The 19,415-nt window shown below is 33.4% G+C and overlaps 2 protein-coding genes and 1 long non-coding RNA gene across 4 annotated transcripts; 1 reads left to right on the forward strand and 2 right to left on the reverse strand.

The window, feature by feature from the left end:
• The first annotated feature begins 2,788 nt into the window (after positions 1-2,788).
• Positions 2,789-6,695, forward strand: LOC148269020 (uncharacterized). The gene is made up of 3 exons (XR_015816743.1): positions 2,789-2,895; positions 3,127-3,158; positions 4,402-6,695. It is a non-coding gene; the product is annotated as an uncharacterized LOC148269020 (long non-coding RNA).
• A 1,779-nt stretch (positions 6,696-8,474) lies between these two features.
• Positions 8,475-19,030, reverse strand: SETH2 (UDP-Glycosyltransferase superfamily protein). 2 transcript variants are annotated; one of them, XM_022040456.2, is made up of 9 exons: positions 18,907-19,030; positions 14,867-15,001; positions 13,481-14,053; positions 12,460-12,614; positions 11,754-11,844; positions 11,499-11,615; positions 11,313-11,416; positions 9,179-9,269; positions 8,475-9,090 (listed from the first exon to the last, which is right to left on the reverse strand). In XM_022040456.2, the coding sequence occupies exons 2-9, from the start codon at positions 14,981-14,983 to the stop codon at positions 8,998-9,000; spliced, it is 1,341 nt and encodes a 446-aa protein (XP_021896148.2). In that variant the 5' UTR covers positions 14,984-15,001; positions 18,907-19,030; the 3' UTR covers positions 8,475-8,997. The 2 variants fall into 2 exon arrangements, with proteins under 2 accessions (XP_021896148.2, XP_021896149.2); XM_022040457.2 differs by having other exon boundaries at positions 18,894-19,007.
• LOC110813370 (myb family transcription factor) lies at positions 16,259-19,041 on the reverse strand. The gene is made up of 2 exons (XM_022040455.2): positions 18,907-19,041; positions 16,259-18,523 (listed from the first exon to the last, which is right to left on the reverse strand). Exon 2 carries the CDS (start codon positions 18,464-18,466, stop codon positions 16,505-16,507), a length of 1,962 nt encoding a protein of 653 aa, XP_021896147.2. The 5' UTR covers positions 18,467-18,523; positions 18,907-19,041; the 3' UTR covers positions 16,259-16,504.
• Positions 19,042-19,415: the final 374 nt, after the last annotated feature.

The following is a 19,415-nucleotide window of genomic DNA, read 5'->3' on the forward strand; positions in this document are numbered from 1 at the left end:
CAGTCCTGACGAACTAAAGCGCGTCGCGTGGCAAGATACGCTAACTTGGTGCCACGCGGGAGGCTACACTGGCAATTCGCGTGCCCGCGATCGAATGGCCCAGAAGCGTTCCTGCGTGCGAACAGTCTGGATCCGTTCCCTCCTCAAGCGTGATCGGACGATCACGATTAAATATGATGAACGGTCCAAATTTATTTCCTCTTTAAACGCGATTGTACAATTGAGATTAAATCGCGATGAACAGTTCTGATTTATTTTCTCTTTAAACGCGATCAGACAGTCGAGATCAAACACGATGAACGGCTCAGATTTAAAGAATATGGGTATAAATATCTCGCATCACACCGAATCCAAACCCTAGTCGCTAGCCTCTCGTCGAAAAAGAATAACTAGTTGCCGGAGAAGGGAGTCGACCGCTGCCAGTTGCCGCGCCAAAGTCACATCCGACCGCCAAAAGAGGTAAAAAATTCTCTTATTCGCTCGAAATTTGATTCCGAACACCCTCATGACCAAATCGAAGCAAATTGGTGAATGAACTGAAAATCGTGAGTAAAGCTCGGTGGCACTACCGCAGGCAAAACTTGAATTTGCCTTCCATGAGCCCCTTCCTGGTTTCCATTTCGTACAATTTTTTCACCATTGTATTCACCATTCTGTTTTCTATAAGTTAACCGAAAAAAAAGTCTAGCCGCAAATGTGAGCCGGTAGAGCCGCCGCACTGAAAAATTTCGTCGTCGGTAAGTTTTTTTTTTAAATTTTTTTTGTCAACCAAGACCCCCTAACGTGTTTTCTCGTAGGAATGGGTATAAAACCGACCAAAACTAGCCAAAAATGGCCAGACCGAGGCAAACCACTATCGTCAGCGGCATTAACGTCGTCGAAGCATCTCGGTGCTGCCGTGTTAGAATTTTAAAATTGGCCAAAAAAGTTTTTAACACCAAATTTGGATTTTTTTAGGGTTTTTTTAAGTACGTGAAACGTGTTTTAATCTCCGCATAAAAATTTAAGAAACTCAAGGACCGCCAGTAGGCGCAGTAGAAAGTTCGGTGTTTCAGACACCAATTCGAATAAGAATCCCTCACCTCATTCTCTGTTATGGAATTGAAGTTTAATTATCAATAATACAGTATTTTGTGTAATTTAAAAAACTTCAAGAATTAATTATAGGTTACTAATTGAGTCAAAATTGCTTATTTATTATTATTTATCATGTTTAACCGATTGTTTGATTTTACAGCTTTAAAAGGCAAATAAAGAGGGAAAGTTACTTTTCTTGCTCACTTAAATATAAGATTGGAATGTTATTTGGGTTATTGTCTCTATAGGTCAATTTTGAAAATCTCGCAAATGGTAAATATTTGCAATAAAGGGTTTTCTTTATGATAAATGAATTACTTAAATCAAGAGCTCTATTGGTTATTTTTATGATTTTTACCAACCTTCAGTTTCTATATCGATGAGTAGTATGATATCCTTACTAGGCTAGTGTATCTTACCATTTCGTTAACTATTTCAGATAAAGAGGAACAAGACTCAAATCCCGATCAACAAGAGGGTTATGAATAGTTCACCACCCGAACTCCCTTCAAAAGCTAGTGTAAGTCGTCCTAGAATGCTCAGCATATTACTTTTTATTTATTTCCTTGATTTTGTTTGTTCTTTTAGAATGGTCGTTCCCGTAACCCTATTGGGTATTTTAAATTATTGTATAAGAAATATAAACCCTAAACTTTATTGTTTCGCTTTCGAATTTAATTCATAACTTTATTTCCTTTTAAGTTTCGGATCTTTACACTATTGAAGAAGAGCTCACGTAAAAATGTTGCAAGCCCGCTTTTTGGTTGCCTTAGTTATGTTTCTTGCATGCTCTATTTTTTCTCTTTGTTGTCCAGGTTGATCAATGCCGTCACACCATCACATCTCGAATGCAAGTTGTTACAAATTTCGAGTTCTAATCCACCCATTTTAAATACAAAAGGAAAAAATAAAATGGTTAGTTGTATCTATAACAAATATATTCATTTACATATATAATTTTTTTCTAATGGTGTGTAAATCCTTTTGGAAACCAAAATGGAAACTAGATTGATCTTTTTATCCATCATTAAGTGGCAAAATGGGCTTTGAATTTGGTTTTAAAAGGTAGCCCAAAATTTTTCAGAGCTTACTCAAGGCTTGCTAGTAGACAATTCAATTCTTCTTCATTATCTACTCTGTCTCATTTCCAAAAAGAAAACAACCATTGCAGTAACTTCAAAAAAAATCATTGGTGATGAGGGATAATCTTTTAGGCTTTTTTATCAATGTCAAGAGCACCATTTTTTGGAATATTGTTTTGTTCACCTTTGGTGCTAATTTTATTTCCTTTTCAATATTATGAAGTTGTATCTTAACTTCAAAAGAATTCACCATATTTGTTATTGTTCATAGTAGGATTTCTATTTCTTTTTTAAACGTTTATGGCATCAACTTATTACCTACATTATGACATTTATTATATTTCACAAAAATATAGATTGTGTAACTTCTCATGAATCCTTTTAAATTTTCCTTTGTTTGTGCATAATTGTTGGATTTTATATATAATAAAACACCAATTAATTTTAAAGAATAATTGTTAGAGCGGAGTCATGATCCCATAACATGGTCTTATCTCTCGAATTTCTCAAAATTAAAAATGATGTCATTTTATATTTTTTAATAATTTTCTTATTTGATTAAAACGACGTCGTTTTGTTAATATATATATATTGCTCTAGCACGAAGAAGAGAGAAAACGCGTTGACATAACACGTTTTCGTGATTTTCTTTTTCTTTTCTTTATCTCTCCCTATTCCTTCTTGACTAGTAATTAGGGTTTTTCTGTCGACCTCCTCGTTTTGGGATTTCAATCAGGTATGTATTTCTCTTGAATTGAAATCAACTTTTTTCTATTTCTCTACTTTTTAATCTTCCTCCTTTGTTATGGATTGATAATTTGTCTTGAATATATGATCTTATGCGCCGATCACTTTACTTTCTAGTTATTATTTGCTTCCAGTGATGGTTTTATGGTCGATGTTTTACACAGATTATGTTTTTGAGCGTATTTCATCATTACTGTATGTTGTATCTATCTATGTGCAGATCTACGAAGATCTTACCTCATTATCAAATTGGTGAGTTTTTTCCTAGCAATTTATTATAATTTGATTAATTTTTATTTCTTTTATATGTTTTTCTTAAATAAAATTCTCATAATTTATTATGATTTGACTATAAAAATTGGGATATGAGAAAAGCTAACTACCACTATTTGAAGAAAATCTCCTTATTGTCATGATTAGTGGTTTTTGTTATATATATAGATGTAATCAATATTAGATTTGATTTTTTCTCCATTCTTACTGTTTAAAATCTTCATGGATTACCATTCTTCATTAAAAAATTTATGTTCTTAATGTTATCTTTTACAATGGTTTGCTATTGATACAATCTTTTTGATTTTTTTGTCTTTTTCATATTGAATTTTTGATATCTTTTTATCTAGAGTTGTTTTAATGTCACACCCATCAATAATATATATACGTACACATATATATATATATATATTGAATATCTATTTAATACTTTATATTGAGTATCTATTTGATACTAATGAATACAGAGATGAATTCTAAATTTTCCAACAATTAGATTTGTTTTAGAATAATAGTTATCCTTGTCCTAAAGTTTTCAATTGATATTACTTAGGTGTCCATCATGTTTTGGACTAATAGCTTAGTTTACAAATCAAGGTTTTATGAATTTTGATTTCTTTTTTATGGTTCTATATCTATTTTCTCAAACAGTAAAAGATGGACTTTATTGATAGATATAGAAGAAACACAAACTCAACCTTAGCTACTAGGAAACAAACCAAAATTACACCAAGTATACAACCTAGGCAGTGGAACATAGAGAAACAAAACTAATAAGGATCCCAAAACTAGTTCAAATGAATAAACAATAGTAGCAGTAGATACAGGAAAAAAGAAAAAGGAACAAGCCATAGAACAGGCTGATCGTGCAAGGTTACTTGTATTTAATTACATTGTTGTTTTTTTCTCTTACATCTATATTCAAACAACTAGAATCATTCTTTAAATTTTGGTTCCTAAACCATTAGTTTGTGTTGAAAAAATTAAGTATTACTCTTTTTGTCATTATATTTGATATGCATATTGGTATATCAGTGTACTGATCTTAACTTACTTTGTAAATGTAGATGGTATTATTTATTATTCTCTGAATAATATTGTTATTGTTAAAGATCCTTGATAGGTTTCCTTTTGCAGGGTTGCTAATGAGAGTGAAGATCATGTTTTCTTTAATTCTTTTTATTTCTAATCTTTATGATGATCTATATGTTTGGTTTTGTAGGAAGTTAAATGGTTCATTATAGAGTATTTAATGGGGGTAAGTCTTTTATTGGTTTTCTTCTTATGAGAATTTCTTATATATTCTTAGTGTTTTTTTTATATTATAGTTGGTTTATCTTATTTGTGATGCATAAGAGAGTTTTTGGAAATAAGGTAGTGTTTTCTATGAAATCTTCAGAGGTTTTATTTATTAAGATTTGGTTAGCATAATGATTTTAAGATGATTTGTTTCTCTCTCTCTAAATTCTTTTATTTATATGTTTCTTCATCTTTGTTGAAAATCTCGATGAATATAGATATGGGACTATTGTGAGGTATAGGTAGCATAGGAAATGTACTCAATTGCTATATAATGATTGACTAAATACATATCTCATGATTTATTTTTACTAAATAAGAGGTTTTACTAATTATTACTAGCAACTGTAGTAACTATTGAAAAGTACTGAAAAGACATTAACAACAAAAAATATTACAACTTACTAAATAAAACCGACAACAAAAACCCAAAGGAAAAAACATAGATCAAATCTATTAAGTAAATAATGCATATATATGCCCCCTGTAGATTTCCTTCTAAATCTATTGTTTATAACTTTTGTTACTATCCCTCAATCACCCACAACATGATGAAATATATTCATGGGCCTCTTTTTAGTTTGAAAGAAAAATGTATTAAATACATCATTAACAACATTCATAATCATCTCCAAGAAAACAACTTTTGTTTTTTGGATAATTCAATGGACATGTCATAAATTTTAGACTCAGAGTGTCTAATTCATAAATTTTTGTATATTCTATAAAAAAATTTGTTTGTTGATTATAATATGATAAAGCTTTTGGATATAGAGAAGCTTTTCAGTTGATCTCTAATCATATGCATGGATTTAGAGGTATTAAATGAATAGAAAAGAGTGACCCAAATGTGACATTATCTTGGTAAAAAGTGATAACTTTTCACTTGTTGTTAATTCAGTGACTAATAAGATTGAGCATTAATTAATAGGGTAAAATTTTTGCATATGACTAGGGCATATAATGCAAGTGCACTATACTATTTACTCACGGTAGGAAACACTAGTGTATTGCTTGGTCATAGACTTTACTTTCAAGTGATAATGTAGTAAATTCAATACATGGATTGATATTAGATTTTGATCTCTACAAAGTTCGATTGGTTTTGTTCTTTTTCTGTGAGAGTCATCAGTTATGTGCATATTTTGATATAGATGTTTTATGATGAGAATTTTTTTTTGAATCATTGAATTTATCATTCATGGTACTCTGTTATAAATACTTTTTTTTTTTTTTACTGTTGGTTTGTTTAGGTTATTTATAACATCTTTTCAAATATATTTATGTTTTCTTATAATAATGAAACTTTGAATTGTCTTGATGATCATTACTAATCAATACTTGAAACTCCAATATAGTGAAGCTCACACTTGATGCTATGGTATTGATTGGGGAGTGATTTTTGTTATATGTTTATTATTAACTTTTTAATCCAATTGAGGAATTTGAGAATAGTTCTTGCATTGTTTGAAAATTGGTTGCGCTCTTACACGCATATCTACCTCGAGGCTAGTGAAGAAAGACAAAACTGTATACGTACATATATATATATACACACACACTTGAAAATCTCAATGTTTTCCCAAACATCGAACGGATATATGCACTGTTATTATTATCACATACATACACCAACTGAAGGAGAGTACACATAAAAGGTACCTCTGTGTTTTACTGGTCATGATCCAAACTATATGATGATCAAAACCCTGAAACAAGCGATAACATGAAACATGCAACATGTAATATAACATAAACAAAGTAAATACATATGATAATCCGAACGAACATCTCAGAACAAACGGCAACCAAAGATCATGGTGCCCTTGTCGGCCTTCTCCTCCACCTTCGTCGGCAACGAAGTGAAAGACATATCTCCTCCAGGAAGCAACCCCAGCGAACCACCACTTCCACCATTGTTGATCTCCCTGCTGTTGATCTCCACTGATGGGCTCCTGGTGATCCCCATTGTCAAATTCAGACCTCCGAAAGAGGGAGAATCAACAGAGCCAGAGGTGGACCCAATTGCCGGAGAGACGGTGGCCTGAGCCGGAACATTGAAACTGATCGAAGCAGGGGTAGCAGAAGCAGACCCAGATGGGATTTGAGTTGAAGTAGAAGAAACCGAGGAGGGGAAGCGAGTGTTCTGAAAGTGGCGGAGGAGCCACTCGACGGTCTGGCCATCGGAGGCGAGGCCGAGCTCGCGAGTGAGTTGAAAGATGCGAGCGGCGCAAACGGCTGGGAGTCGGACACGGCGGTCGCGGCCGTCAACCTTCAGGTGGCGGTCTTTGCGGCGGGGCTGGGTGGCGCGTTTTGTGGTGGGTTTGGTTTTGGTTGGTCGGTTCGGCATTGGCGGTGATTGTGGGGTCCACTCGGGGTCTAGGGTTTTCAGAATTTGACTAGGAAAGGATGAGTAGTGAGGTATTTATAGCTCCATTTCACGTGTAAATGGGGTCCACTGGGTCCACACCACTGTAGGAAAGGAAATAAAAATGAATATTTTATATATATGTATAAATATATATATAAATGGGTAAAGAATTTAATTTTATATATATGTATATAAATGGGTTAGAATTTAATTTTATATATATGTATAAATATATATATATATATATGGGTTAGAATTTATTTATTTTTTACTTTTCTAGAGATGCAAGTTTTTGGGATAGAATTTAAACTAAATAGTACAAATCACGTGTTTGGTGTGTATAAATTTCTAGAAAATTACTTTTATATCTAATTTCTTAAATACTTAAATTTTTTTTTTTAATACGATGGTTTATGAAATTACAAATTTTTTAAATTATAAAATTAATTTTAATTAATAGTTTAATTTATTTATAATTCTTTTCCAAACTACTTAACTTTAGTGACATAAAATATTAAATTCAAAAGACTAATGAATTTATTATTAATATAGGTAAAAAAATAAATACCCATAATCCCAAAAAATTAATTAAAATGAAAATTATTATATTAAAAATATTACGAAAAATAAAATAAAATATTGAATGAACCATGTTTTGGGTAGGACAAATTACGTTTTTGTAGGTTTCACAAATGAAGTTGTATTTTTGTATCTTACCCATACTTTTATTAATTTATTCTTCTTCGGTTTTTTTTTTGGGATTGGAGAGTTGCAAACCGTTACTTAGTTGAGAAATTTTATAATTTTATATAATTATTTTTTAATTAAATCGTTGATATTTTTCTCATAAAAAATTTTAAATTCGAATTAAATAATATATTTTTTGTATTTTATTCAATAAAATATAAAAATATAATTGGAGCTCCTTAAGATTACTTTGGATCAAAATATTTTGCCCAATTCAAAATATTGATTGGAGCATTTAATTTAGTGAATTATATTATAAGATTAAGCTAAATCCAATAAATTATAACACGTGATTAGTGATATAAACTGCCAATTGTTACATCAATATTAATAAATATACAATTTAATAGAAACTTAAAATATATTGTTCTAATTTTGTTTAAATTTTCTTTTTAAATTAAATTCCCATTTTCTTATTTCTTCGAATTATATCTTGATTTATTTCAAACGAAAAAGAAAATCATGTACTAAATGAACTCAATTTACAAGTAGTGATTCCAACTTGCCATTATTAATTCTATAAAGAGGTTTCAGTCATCTTTTTTAATCAAAGATCATATAAACCTAAATATGTGATCTTATGCGAAAAATTCTAGCAGCACTTTTCACTTTAAATAAATGATTGATGAAATTTGAAACATATTTTTCTCGATTCGCTATTTAAAACTCCGTTTTTACAACAATGTAACCAATTTTCTGGAAATATATTGATTCCCAAAAACTCAAACCGTAAAGGATATACAATCCACGAAAATACTCTTTGTTTCATTTAATTTCGAGAAAAGATAAAATAGTATGTATAACTCAGACAGCATCTCAAAAATAACTGCCAGATTTTGAAAGCTGTAAGACTAAACAATCCCAACATCAATAGAATATATGAGAACACTCAGTAGCTTCTGCATTGCTCCTTAAAAACAGAGACTTTAGAATATGTGTTTATGTGTATATATATAATAAAGTAAACCTGCTATTCACTGAATGTTGTAGCCCCAAGTTCTTGTTTGGGGGCATTATATCCCCTTTTCAACTTCTAATAGTCCCACAATAGCCTTTAAGCTAATTGGTCACTCCTACCTCAACATCTTTTGAGGTTTGAGATTCAAGTTTGCCGGAAACTATACGCCTTGTTAACATTGGGAGCTCAAACTTATAATAATGTTTTTCAATCTTAATAATGTCAGTTTGATTTCAACTATTTACTGTATCCTACCTACTGGAGTCGATTAAAAAAGATATTTACTGCACATTCTTGTCTACTTTAATCATAACCCAGGAGTACTCTGAACAAACTTTCTAAAGGCGGAGACAAGCAGTATAGATTTACCATTCATTGCAGTCATCAAGTAACTCTGTGTTGAAGTTAGGATATAAATTTTCCTTCTATACGCAAGAAAGTTGTCAAGCTTTGTTTTTGTTGAAATCACGTAACACGTCTCCGTCTTCGTGATGAGGAAGAATCAGGTCTGGCACCTCCTCAATATCTTCTGCAGGCTGGTGCAAGATGCTCAAATGGATAAATAGCAAGAAAACATGCCAAGGCTCAGGCTAAATATAGAAAATATAGGAAGTACTAAACCACCTGCCATAGTTCGAGGAAACGCCAAAACAGAAAATCGATAATCATAACCAAACAAAAGAGTTTGCCAGCCCAAGCACCACATAAGAGGTACCTAGAAACGAAATATGATGTCAGCTATCAGGAAACAGCCTATACTTAAAACCACTGTCGATGGAAATGCAAGTTATAAAATTTTCTGCCAATAATGCAGGAAATGCAAGAGACTGCTAAAATGACAAAAAAATTCCACTTCAGCAACGAAATAATGAGGTAGAAGTATATATTTATTCTTATCCATATATGCATGCATTTGTAATCACCTTGAAATACAGACCAATCAAAGGCTAGATTCCAAAACAGCAGCTTATAGTGGGTGGAAAGACCCTGGTTTCTTCTCAATAAGGGCTAAGTATGTCCTTCAAAAACAGAAACCAATAGAATTTTCCTCATTGTACAACCCCACGTTTCCGGTAATGATTATATTTTGGGAAATAGACCTGAGTTCTTAAGTTCTGGACATCATTAGAAACAGGTTTACAAGTCTTATTTAACAAAGGTCCGAGTTAACTCAATCCATTCAAGTAACAAATATTAAAATAGCTGGCTAACTGGCAACTCAATTGACATGCAAGTGAAGAAGAAGTTACAACTTTTTTCTTGGAGTCCTAAAACTGACTAAAAGAAGGAAAATAAAAATTAATTAAACACATAAAAATATATAATCAAAGCAAAATCTTCAGAGGAAAAACATGGGAGCAAGATAGCAAGCCATAAGCGGCTTCCAACCAAATGGGCCATTCTGAGTAGTATAAGAAAGAAGAGAGAGACAATGAGAAATGCAAATAAGAGTTATTTTTATGTCAAATAGTAGGATTGAACCAATTTTTCTAAAGTTTGAACTGATAAGAAATAGTTCAATCTATTACTAAACTTACCCCTCATATGCAAGGTTCAAGAGGCTGAAAGTATCAATCAAAACACAAGCTTATCCTATCTTGTGCTGCAATGCTGATTAATAGATATGCAAGGTTCAAGAGGCTGAAAGTATCAATCAAAACACAAGCTTATCCTATCTTGTGCTGCAATGCTGATTAATAGAAATCGAGCAATAGCTCGAAACACTATACCTTTGACTATGATATCATGTTAAATAATTGATTATGGTCAAATATTTTAAATCAGTTTAGCTATATTATTTCACATAGCATCAACGAATAAATGAATTTATTTTAAAAAAAATCTTCGTTACATATGATGGAATGTCTTAACATATAAATAATAGATCACATTATTTTTTCTCTGCTAAAATTTTTGAAAAAATTGGCTCGTCAGCAGTTGATATGGTTGCATAACCGCTGTCGAGCTTCAACTCTGGACCACTACCTATTCTTGATCGTAAAAACGCTCTTTTCTAATTATATTTCTTCTTTTAATAGATCACATTATTTTTTCTCTGCTAAAATTTTTGAAAAAATTGGCTCGTCAGCAGTTGATATGGTTGCATAACCGCTGTCGAGCTTCAACTCTGGACCACTACCTATTCTTGATCGCAAAAACGCTCTTTTTTAATTATATTTCTTCTTTTAATAAAGAAAAGAAAAAAGAAAATGAAATGTTATTTGAAAGGGAGAATGAATTACAAACTATATGGGGAGAAACAGGGTACACTCAAGCAGAACAAGAAATCCCAATCCCTTTGTGTGAACAAAACCTTCCTGAGAAAATCACGGGCCTTAGCCCCAATGGAAGCAAGCAAGAGTGGTACAACAATCTGCCCTGAAGGATGAGAGTTTCTTAGACGTTTGATTAAAAATTCAAGTGTTCCATTTCAATCAAAGGACAAAGGCCCCTAAAAAATCCCTCTCCCCACAGCACCCTCTGCTCCTTACACCACCCGAAATCATGCAAAGAAGTATAATTAAAGATCACGGCAATTGGTTGCAAGGTTAAACAAAAAGATTATCATTGCTGGTTGTAAACAGAACTTTCAGAAACAGCATAAACAATATATTCTTGCAATTGCATATTTTCAAGTCAGGATTACATGAAGAATCTCCAAAAACTAAAAATTCATACCCCATAAATGATCACCACGGATTTGTTGTCCCTGACATCTCATAACCATTATTTCATTGATAAAATTTTTGTAACATACCTTTGCAGACGTTCTAGCAAAGTTTGATTAGAACATCTCATAGCCCGGCCATACACAATCTCTGTCCTCTTGGCAACATCATGCCAGTTGTAAAGTTTTTTCATCTGATCGTAAGTAAACAAGCAAATAATGTCACTGGACAAGCATCGTCCATGTTTGAAAAGCTCAAAGTTAAATCTAACTCACACGATTGTGCATATCGACAGGATCAATAGTGGGAAGTATAGATATGGCTTTCCTAATTGCTTGTACCATATCGGTAGGATCTGGCTCAGCAAGTACAATCATGTCATCTGGCAGAACCTATAATCAGCAGAAGGGAAAAAAATGAGCTGAAAATGAAGGATTTCCATGAAGTAATACTGCAAGGTGAAATCCATGAAACACCATGATCACCAACCAACTTTGGAAAATAAAGAGATACCAAATAAAGGTACATGCCTCTGGGACACCTCCCACACGTGTACTAACAGTTAGTAATCCACAACTAGCAGCCTCCAATATGGCTATGCAAAATGCTTCTGTTAAAGAACTGCAAGAGGTTCAAAGGTAAAAGTTAAAAGACAATCACGCACAATCTTCATACATATATTATGTTGAACATTTAAGATTTCATATATTATGTTGTATGTTTGCTTGTACCTAAAGGTATGCGATTTGTTTAACTATTGAATCATGTTCTTCCAGAATTCGTCCAATTTTATTTGCATTACTCTTTTCAATATTACATAATTTTATAAGCAACGAAATGTTGCTCTGGCAGATTCTGACAAATAACAGTGCCAATTTAGTCAAATATCTTATCTAAGGACAAAAGTACAACTGGTATCTATTTCCAAAACTTTTGTTTCTATGAGGAACTATTTCCGGCAAATTGATACCGTGCAAAACATCAAGAGAGTTGCTTAATACCCACAGAAATATCCCATTTCTCGTGCCTCCATCGTTTGAATATATTAACAGAGAATATTGTGAAGATGATAGCTGGCCACCTCTGCTTTGCGGATGATATAGAAAAGACTAACTTTCTTTTTCTATGAATCTAATTTTTAATTCTTCCTTTTCCAGGAGATTTATCATCTTCTAGTGTTTGTCAAATCACTAACAGGTAGTTAGAAAAATTAAAGATTAGAACATACCTATTTACCTGTTCAGAAATATATGGCCAGAAATCAGAACAGACCGTACATGAGCATGTGGCACAGCACCTAACATCTTAACTCGGTCTTGAAGAGAATGCTTCTCTCTCATCTCTTCGAGCCGCACACGTTTAGGTCCATCTCCTCCAATAATGAAACGAACCTTAAGAAGCACTTCCAAATAAGATGACCAAGTATTAAAATACCTTATAAAAGAGACTCAGAATTTAAATGCTGCATTTTTTGCAAACTAGCAAACACCTTTGTCATAGCGTGTCTATACAGCTGAATTGGAGGTCTCACACTAGATATATACTATAGAGAGGAAAGATATTCCATGCCTAATAAGGAGAGGACAGAGTTTGACTTTACATAGAGCCTTTTCCACCACAATGCTGATTGATATAAAAATTATTGCAACGAAGTACATTTAGATGTAACTAGAACAGGGAGGATGCAATAGAAAAGCAAAGTGCAGCTGGCAACTAATTTTAGTTGGCAATTTGGTAAGTAACTTATCAAGGAGTTAAAAAAAAAAAACTTGTTGGTTGAGCCTTTTCTATTCACGTCTGCAGTGATTTTAACGGCATTCGAAAAGCTCAACCAAACATGAAAGTATCACATATTACAATTTCTAAATTGATAAGTGCTTTAGCCTTTAACAAGATAAAAGCACCAAATAAAATTTTCTTAGCTTTTCTTCTAATGCAAAATGACTTGTTCTTCTCTCATATTTTCTCACCTAGCCTACTCCATGAAAAAAAAGACATATTCTTAAATTTGTGTTACAGCACTATGAAATAATTCTTACCAAATGCTAACTATTCCTGTAAAAGAAAAAAAAAAACATATTTTATATGTTTTTGCTTCAATTGGTTACCCCCGCAGCGAAAACTGAAGCTCAACAAACAAACACTTTATGATGAGCAAAACAGAAACAAGTATAGCCCGAACCAAATCTTGCACCTTGAAATATAATAAAAGAAGGGTATATAGAGAAATAATAAGGTAGTGGTAGTAACAACTCACATTGGGATCCAAATGGCATACTTCTGGAATAACTTCAACAAGCAAATCTGTACCTTTGCGATAAACCAATCTACTTATGACGACAATAATGATTTCATCATTGCCAGGTCGAATAGGGGCAGGCTGAAACATAGCAGTGTCCACGGCATTAGGTATTACAAAAACCTTCTCTGGCGGCAAACCTGATCTTAGCACTGTGTTTTCCTTGCTTGTATGGGAAACACAAATTGCCTGGCTTACATCGGCTAAAGTAAACTGCAAAACCTTGTTCATGTGGATACTTCCCACATCAGCGAAACCATATAGTGAATGATCAGTGAATACAACTTTGTATCCCATAATGCGTGCATGCATTGCAGCTTCGTGACAAAGAGTTGAAAAGGCTTGATGCCCATGCACCAGTGAAATATTTTCTCGAATAAGGATGTTTCTTACAATTGGAAGTGTTCCATAAAGGGTTGGGATTGTGGTGTTGAGTAAATATGGTTTCCATGGTACATAATAAACTTTGAGCCCACCAGTCATATACCTCACTCCGGAGCGATTTCCATATGCATGAGTCATAATTACAACCTGCATGATTCACATAAACCATAGAAACAATAAGAAAGTTGGAGATAATATGTTTATCACATAAGTATGACAAAATCTAATGTCATTCACATTAATACACTACAAAACAATCACCAATAAAAAATATCAAGAGAGATCAACAGAGGACAGATGGAAGAGGATGTCATACAGCAATCTCAATGATGTACCACGTAAGAATGGACAAACCTGAATAATATTGGAAGAAGAGGAAAAAGAAACTTCAGAACCTCTTTGGTTCGTGGGGTTGGTGGGAGTGTGAGTAGTTGTAGGGGAGGCAAAGCTAACCTTATATAATTCCAAATTAAGGTTATATTTGGAACAAATTCAAAATTTGTACAAAGATTTGTTTACAAATTCATATTTTCAATTAAAAATTTTATTGAAGCCTTATTTAAAATAATAAAAAGTTAAATTCATAAAATTCATATAGAATTGGGACGGTGCATCTCAAACTCTATTAAATTTGATCAGATTTAGAATGCATTGTTCTAGTTCATAAAGTTTTATGGGAACTTAACTTTCATTATCTTCTAATAGAATTTATGTTTCTCATAGTTAGTATAAGGGTAAATCTGTAAATGAATTTCACATAAATTCTAAATTTATTCCAAACATATCCTAGGAGAGAAGTTTACGCAGAAAAAGCCAATGTTCCATTGAACTTCTCTCTTAGTTTCTACTCTACGTTACTTTCCCCAATAGGAAGGTCCCATTCCAAAAATCTCCAGTTTCCTCACTGTCTTTACTAATGTAAACAGACACACAAGGCCAACAAGCAAGATGTTCCCTGACCTTATGACCAAGCTTTAACAAGCACTGTGACAGCAAGTAAATGTGATTCTCCACGCCACCAAAGTTGGGAAAGAAAAAATCAGACACCATCAGGATTCTATGCTTCTGTTCAGCCATGACAATTCTAACAATCACCTGCAGTGAAGATGAACTTGTATGTGTTAGACTATATCATTAATTGACAGTCTAGTGTGTCAACAAAACCTCGGTACCCTTTCATCCAACATAGTATCAAGTGTTGCTAATTCAGAAACAAGCAAGGGAAAGTTAAATCCTTTTTCCCTGTGAAAGGCTCAAAAGCTCTTTTTACCAATCTTAACCTCCCCTATTACTTGATTTTATTGAAGCATTAACACAATGCAACTTATACAACAAAATGCTAGCTGAACAAAAACTTAAATATAACATTTAAACCCCACATGCTGAATGGCCAATTTTCCAGCTTTTGGATTAAATCACAAACCCTGAGATTCGTGAGTGCATCACCACAAACCACACCTCTTAATAGGAATCTTCATACACGAACAACCATTCTATTAATAAGAAGTTATTAAAATACTGGTCTGAAAGTTCAGTTGTAGAACTTGCATCGGCAGTAAGAAAAAAAAAGTTTTCTTGTACACATAAGACAACACATAAAAACCATTGTATTTGTAACAAGATGAACTGGATCACAACGTAAGGACCAGGTCCATAGTACCACTTATTATTAAAGCAAAAGAAACATCATATATGCCTACAAATAGCTAACTTAAATCTACTTGAGGTTTGAACAGAATTTTACCAATAAGTATAGACAGGAGAATCATCCATACCAATTTTAGATGCCTGCTTTATAACTTATGTGGCACTTGTTCCAAAGAATATTAACAAGCCGCGCCAGAGAGAAAGGCTACTTCTCTAAGCTAGTTATACTACTTGGAACAGAAATTCAACTGCTTGGCTAATAGAGAAAGTGATCCTACAAAATGCCGCAACCTAGCAATACTTGCAAGAGAAGGAAAAAAAAAAAAATCAATACCCACAGTGCTTGATGAGAAGCTAATTCTAGCTGATACACTCCGGGCTAGCTGATAGAGCATCAATACATCAGAGAAAAAGCAGGGATAAAGTGGAAAAGTTTCTCCTGATTTTCCTTGAAAGAGTTTCTCCTAATTATCTGGTGTTGGTATTTCTTCTTTGTTTCTCAATGGAAAACGAGGAGTCTGGAAGGCCACTAGCACTATACATAAAACAACTACAAACGGCAGAAATGGCAGGTAAATAACTAACCAATATTACGTACGTCAAGATTTCATAACATTACATAGCTCCAAGTATATAGTCATCATCTGCCACTTAAATGACGTATAGTATTAGCAAAAAAAAAACCAAAACAAAGAAAAACGAGCCTGATTAAGCATTTTCTTTTTTAACATTTAAACAACTGAATCCTTATAAAAGACATTTAAGAACCAGTCACTGTAATTCTGTAGATTACATAAAAACCAGGGAGCTGAAACCAGATCCATGACCCCAATCTTAAGATTACTCAAAAATATCCTCACATAAGCATTGCTATTGTTCTGCAAATTGAAATAGCAAGCTCAACTTCTACATATAACAATCTAGCATTAACAGCCGGATAGGACAGTAGACTCATGGAACTGTAGGTCTATTATCGTAGGCCTCTCTTGCCTCAAGCAAGTCAGGACAGTATCGCTTTGAAAGAATCTCAACTTGTTCAGGAAATGTCTTGATCCCAAGCTCGCCTATATGTCGATGCATTTGGTCCCATCTCTTTCTACATATATCTCCAGTCCTATGCTCCAAAAGATTGGCCCACTCCACATCTTCAATGCAGCAAGCATCCAAGTTTAAAAGTGCATCCAACAAACGGTAATCATCGGCATCAACCCATTTACCTTCGGCTACCATTGGAGATGTTAACTGATAATACCATTTCCTGCAGCAGGTTGAATTACTTCTGGTTTCCAATTTTTGACTAATTGCCTCCCAACAGATATTATCCCGCAGCATTCCATGCTTGCTTTTTTTTTCTTCAAGAGACTTCATACGCAAATCCATGTTCACCAAATCAAATAGAGATTGATACTCCTCTTGGGACCACTGGCCTTTCTTCATACTGGGCAATTTTATTCTCCGCCATGTATCTTTAACATGAATCCTATGCTTGCCAAGTGCATCACCCAATGTTCTCCAATCTGATCCATGTTTTTCATGAAACCTACGGATAAGTTCATACTCCTCTGCAGTCCATGAGCGCTTCTCATCCCTTTCAAATAAAATGTGGGCCCGATAATAGACACTTTCTTTTGGCCTCCAAGGTAAGGCCGCCCCTATTTCCTTCCAACAATTTTTAGTTTCTGGGTAAGACGAACAGCGCATAATCATCTCTATCCCTTCTTCACCTAAACCATGAGCTTCTATGTATTTGGAAACAGCCTCTTTAAGTATCTCATCTTCTTCTTTTGAGAATCGCTTTCCACGCACCAATCCATCTTCCTGGTTGACATTTCCATTGCCGTCGTCATCGGAAGAAGGAAAAACCTCCACATGATCAGAAAAGCTGACTTTTTTGGACCTCTTGTTAGGCATAGGATTTTCAGATGGAACAGAAGTCTTCACACTTCTTTTGCCTCTTTTCCCTGCTTTATGACCTTTCTCCTCTGTACCACTTTCCGCTAGCTTCACCTTCTTCTTCTTCTTGTCTTTTTTTACATCTTCTGCGTTAACAGACGAAAATTCAATGTTTCCACCCTTTGCCTCACTGCCACCACTGCCCATGCAGTCTTTATCATCATTTGCACCTTTATTACCTTCTCTCCTAGCCCCCAAATCATCATTTTGCTGCTGCTTCTTTTTCTTCTCATCCTTCTTGGACTTCACCTTCTCAAGGGCCTTATCATCAAGATGCTCCATGCCATCATTTCCATCAGTTATATTGTCCATCATTGTGGAAACACCACCTTCCTTTTGCCTCTTCTGCTTCTTTTCCTTCCTATTACTCTTATCACCCTCTTCTCTATGCAGCATTTCAGTAGCTTCTTCCCTCCCAGGAATTTGTTGATCCTTAATTATAGTTTCAAGTTTATCGTTGATTTCCTGGATCATAGATGGATTATCAATACTTCCATCTTTATTCTTTTCCTTGTGTCTTCGTTTCCCATCTCTTTTTGCTTCCAACTCAAGTATATCACTCTCAACCTTTTTCTTCTTCCTTTTTGTTCCTTTCTCCTCAGCCTCAATTTGAGTGGCACCCAGTTCTATATCAATAGAATTTACCAAATGGCTTTTCTTACTTTTCTTCTTCTCATCTTTATTGCTTAATTCAACATCTTTTGCTCTTATAGGCAATGCATTGTTCCTTTCTGTTCCTTTCTCCTCAGCCTCATTTTTAATGGCACCCCGTTCAACAACAATAGAATTTGCCAAATGTCTTTTCTTACTTCTCTTCTTTTCATCTTTACGGCTTAATTCAACATCTTTCGCTCTTATGTGTAATGCATTGTCGCAATCATTCTCTTCCAATACATTGCCTTCTTCACCATCGTTTTTTTTTACATTAAACAATTTCTTCTCAAGTCGTTTTTTAGCCATGGAGATAATTTATCCCTTGAACACTTCTACTGGTTATTGCAAACTCCTTATGCAAAGCTGAAGCAACAAAAATACATAAACATACGTCAGAAATTGGAGATTGGATTCCTAATTTGGTAGAAGAAATAGGATTAAGAAGTCAAAATTGTCTACGGTAAGACTATGGACAATAAACTAACTACTCTTAGGTTATCTTTGTTTAGCTTCTAATCTCTTCTCTCCTCTCTAATAATACTTCCGATTCTGTTTCTTCTGACGTATCTCTATGTATTTTTGTTGTTTCTAATAATATTTATATCACATAACGATAAAACCCTCATCCATGAACAAAGAAAAACAAGATCTGCAAATTAACCTAACTGATGGTCGATGAATACACTGAAAAACTAAACGTAATAATAACTAAGAAGAGATGAAGAAGCTGCACTTTCGCGTGGTACCTGCAGAGCAGCTGCTGCACGACTCGACGTATTGGTGACCGCCGCTTTGCCTTCTGGTAGCGCCCACAGAGCAGAGTCCTCGCGAGTTCGAAGTACGTGAGATAATTACCATAAAACGGGTTAATCGTGTTGAATTCTGATATTATAATATAATTTATTAGTTAAAATTTATTGTTCGATATGATAATTTAGTTTATAATAATTTTTTATTATAATTTAATTTTTAATATTTTTTTATTTTAAACTCTTATTTTTCTTTAATTTTTAATAAAAAAAAATAACAATAGTAAAATCGTATTTAAACATTTTAAAAATAACTTAATAAATAATTTAATTAATTAATTAAATAGATAATTCATATTTTTGATTTATTAATTGATGTTATTTTTTGACTCTTTTTTAAAATATTAAAATATAATCTTATTACTTTAGTTTTTTATTAAAACAAAAATCATAAAAATCATTTAATTAAATAAATAAATAATATTACCAATTAAATTGAAAGAAAA

This window comes from Carica papaya, chromosome 2 (genome assembly GCF_054855325.1).
Source record: "Carica papaya isolate Zhongbai chromosome 2, ASM5485532v1, whole genome shotgun sequence".
Classification (NCBI taxonomy): domain Eukaryota; kingdom Viridiplantae; phylum Streptophyta; class Magnoliopsida; order Brassicales; family Caricaceae; genus Carica; species Carica papaya.

Bases quoted from the DNA above. Each gene is read 5' to 3' on its own strand.
- SETH2 (XM_022040456.2), bottom strand. From the start codon at position 14,983: ATGGCTGAACAGAAGCATAGAATCCTGATGGTGTCTGATTTTTTCTTT. The intron at 11,845-12,459 runs GTAAATAGGTAT...AACCTCTTGCAG, and splicing joins GGCCATATATTTCTGAACAG to TTCTTTAACAGAAGCATTTT. The intron at 11,417-11,498 runs GTGAGTTAGATT...ACTTACGATCAG, and splicing joins CTGTCGATATGCACAATCGT to ATGAAAAAACTTTACAACTG.
- LOC110813370 (XM_022040455.2), bottom strand. From the start codon at position 18,466: ATGGCTAAAAAACGACTTGAGAAGAAATTGTTTAATGTAAAAAAAAAC.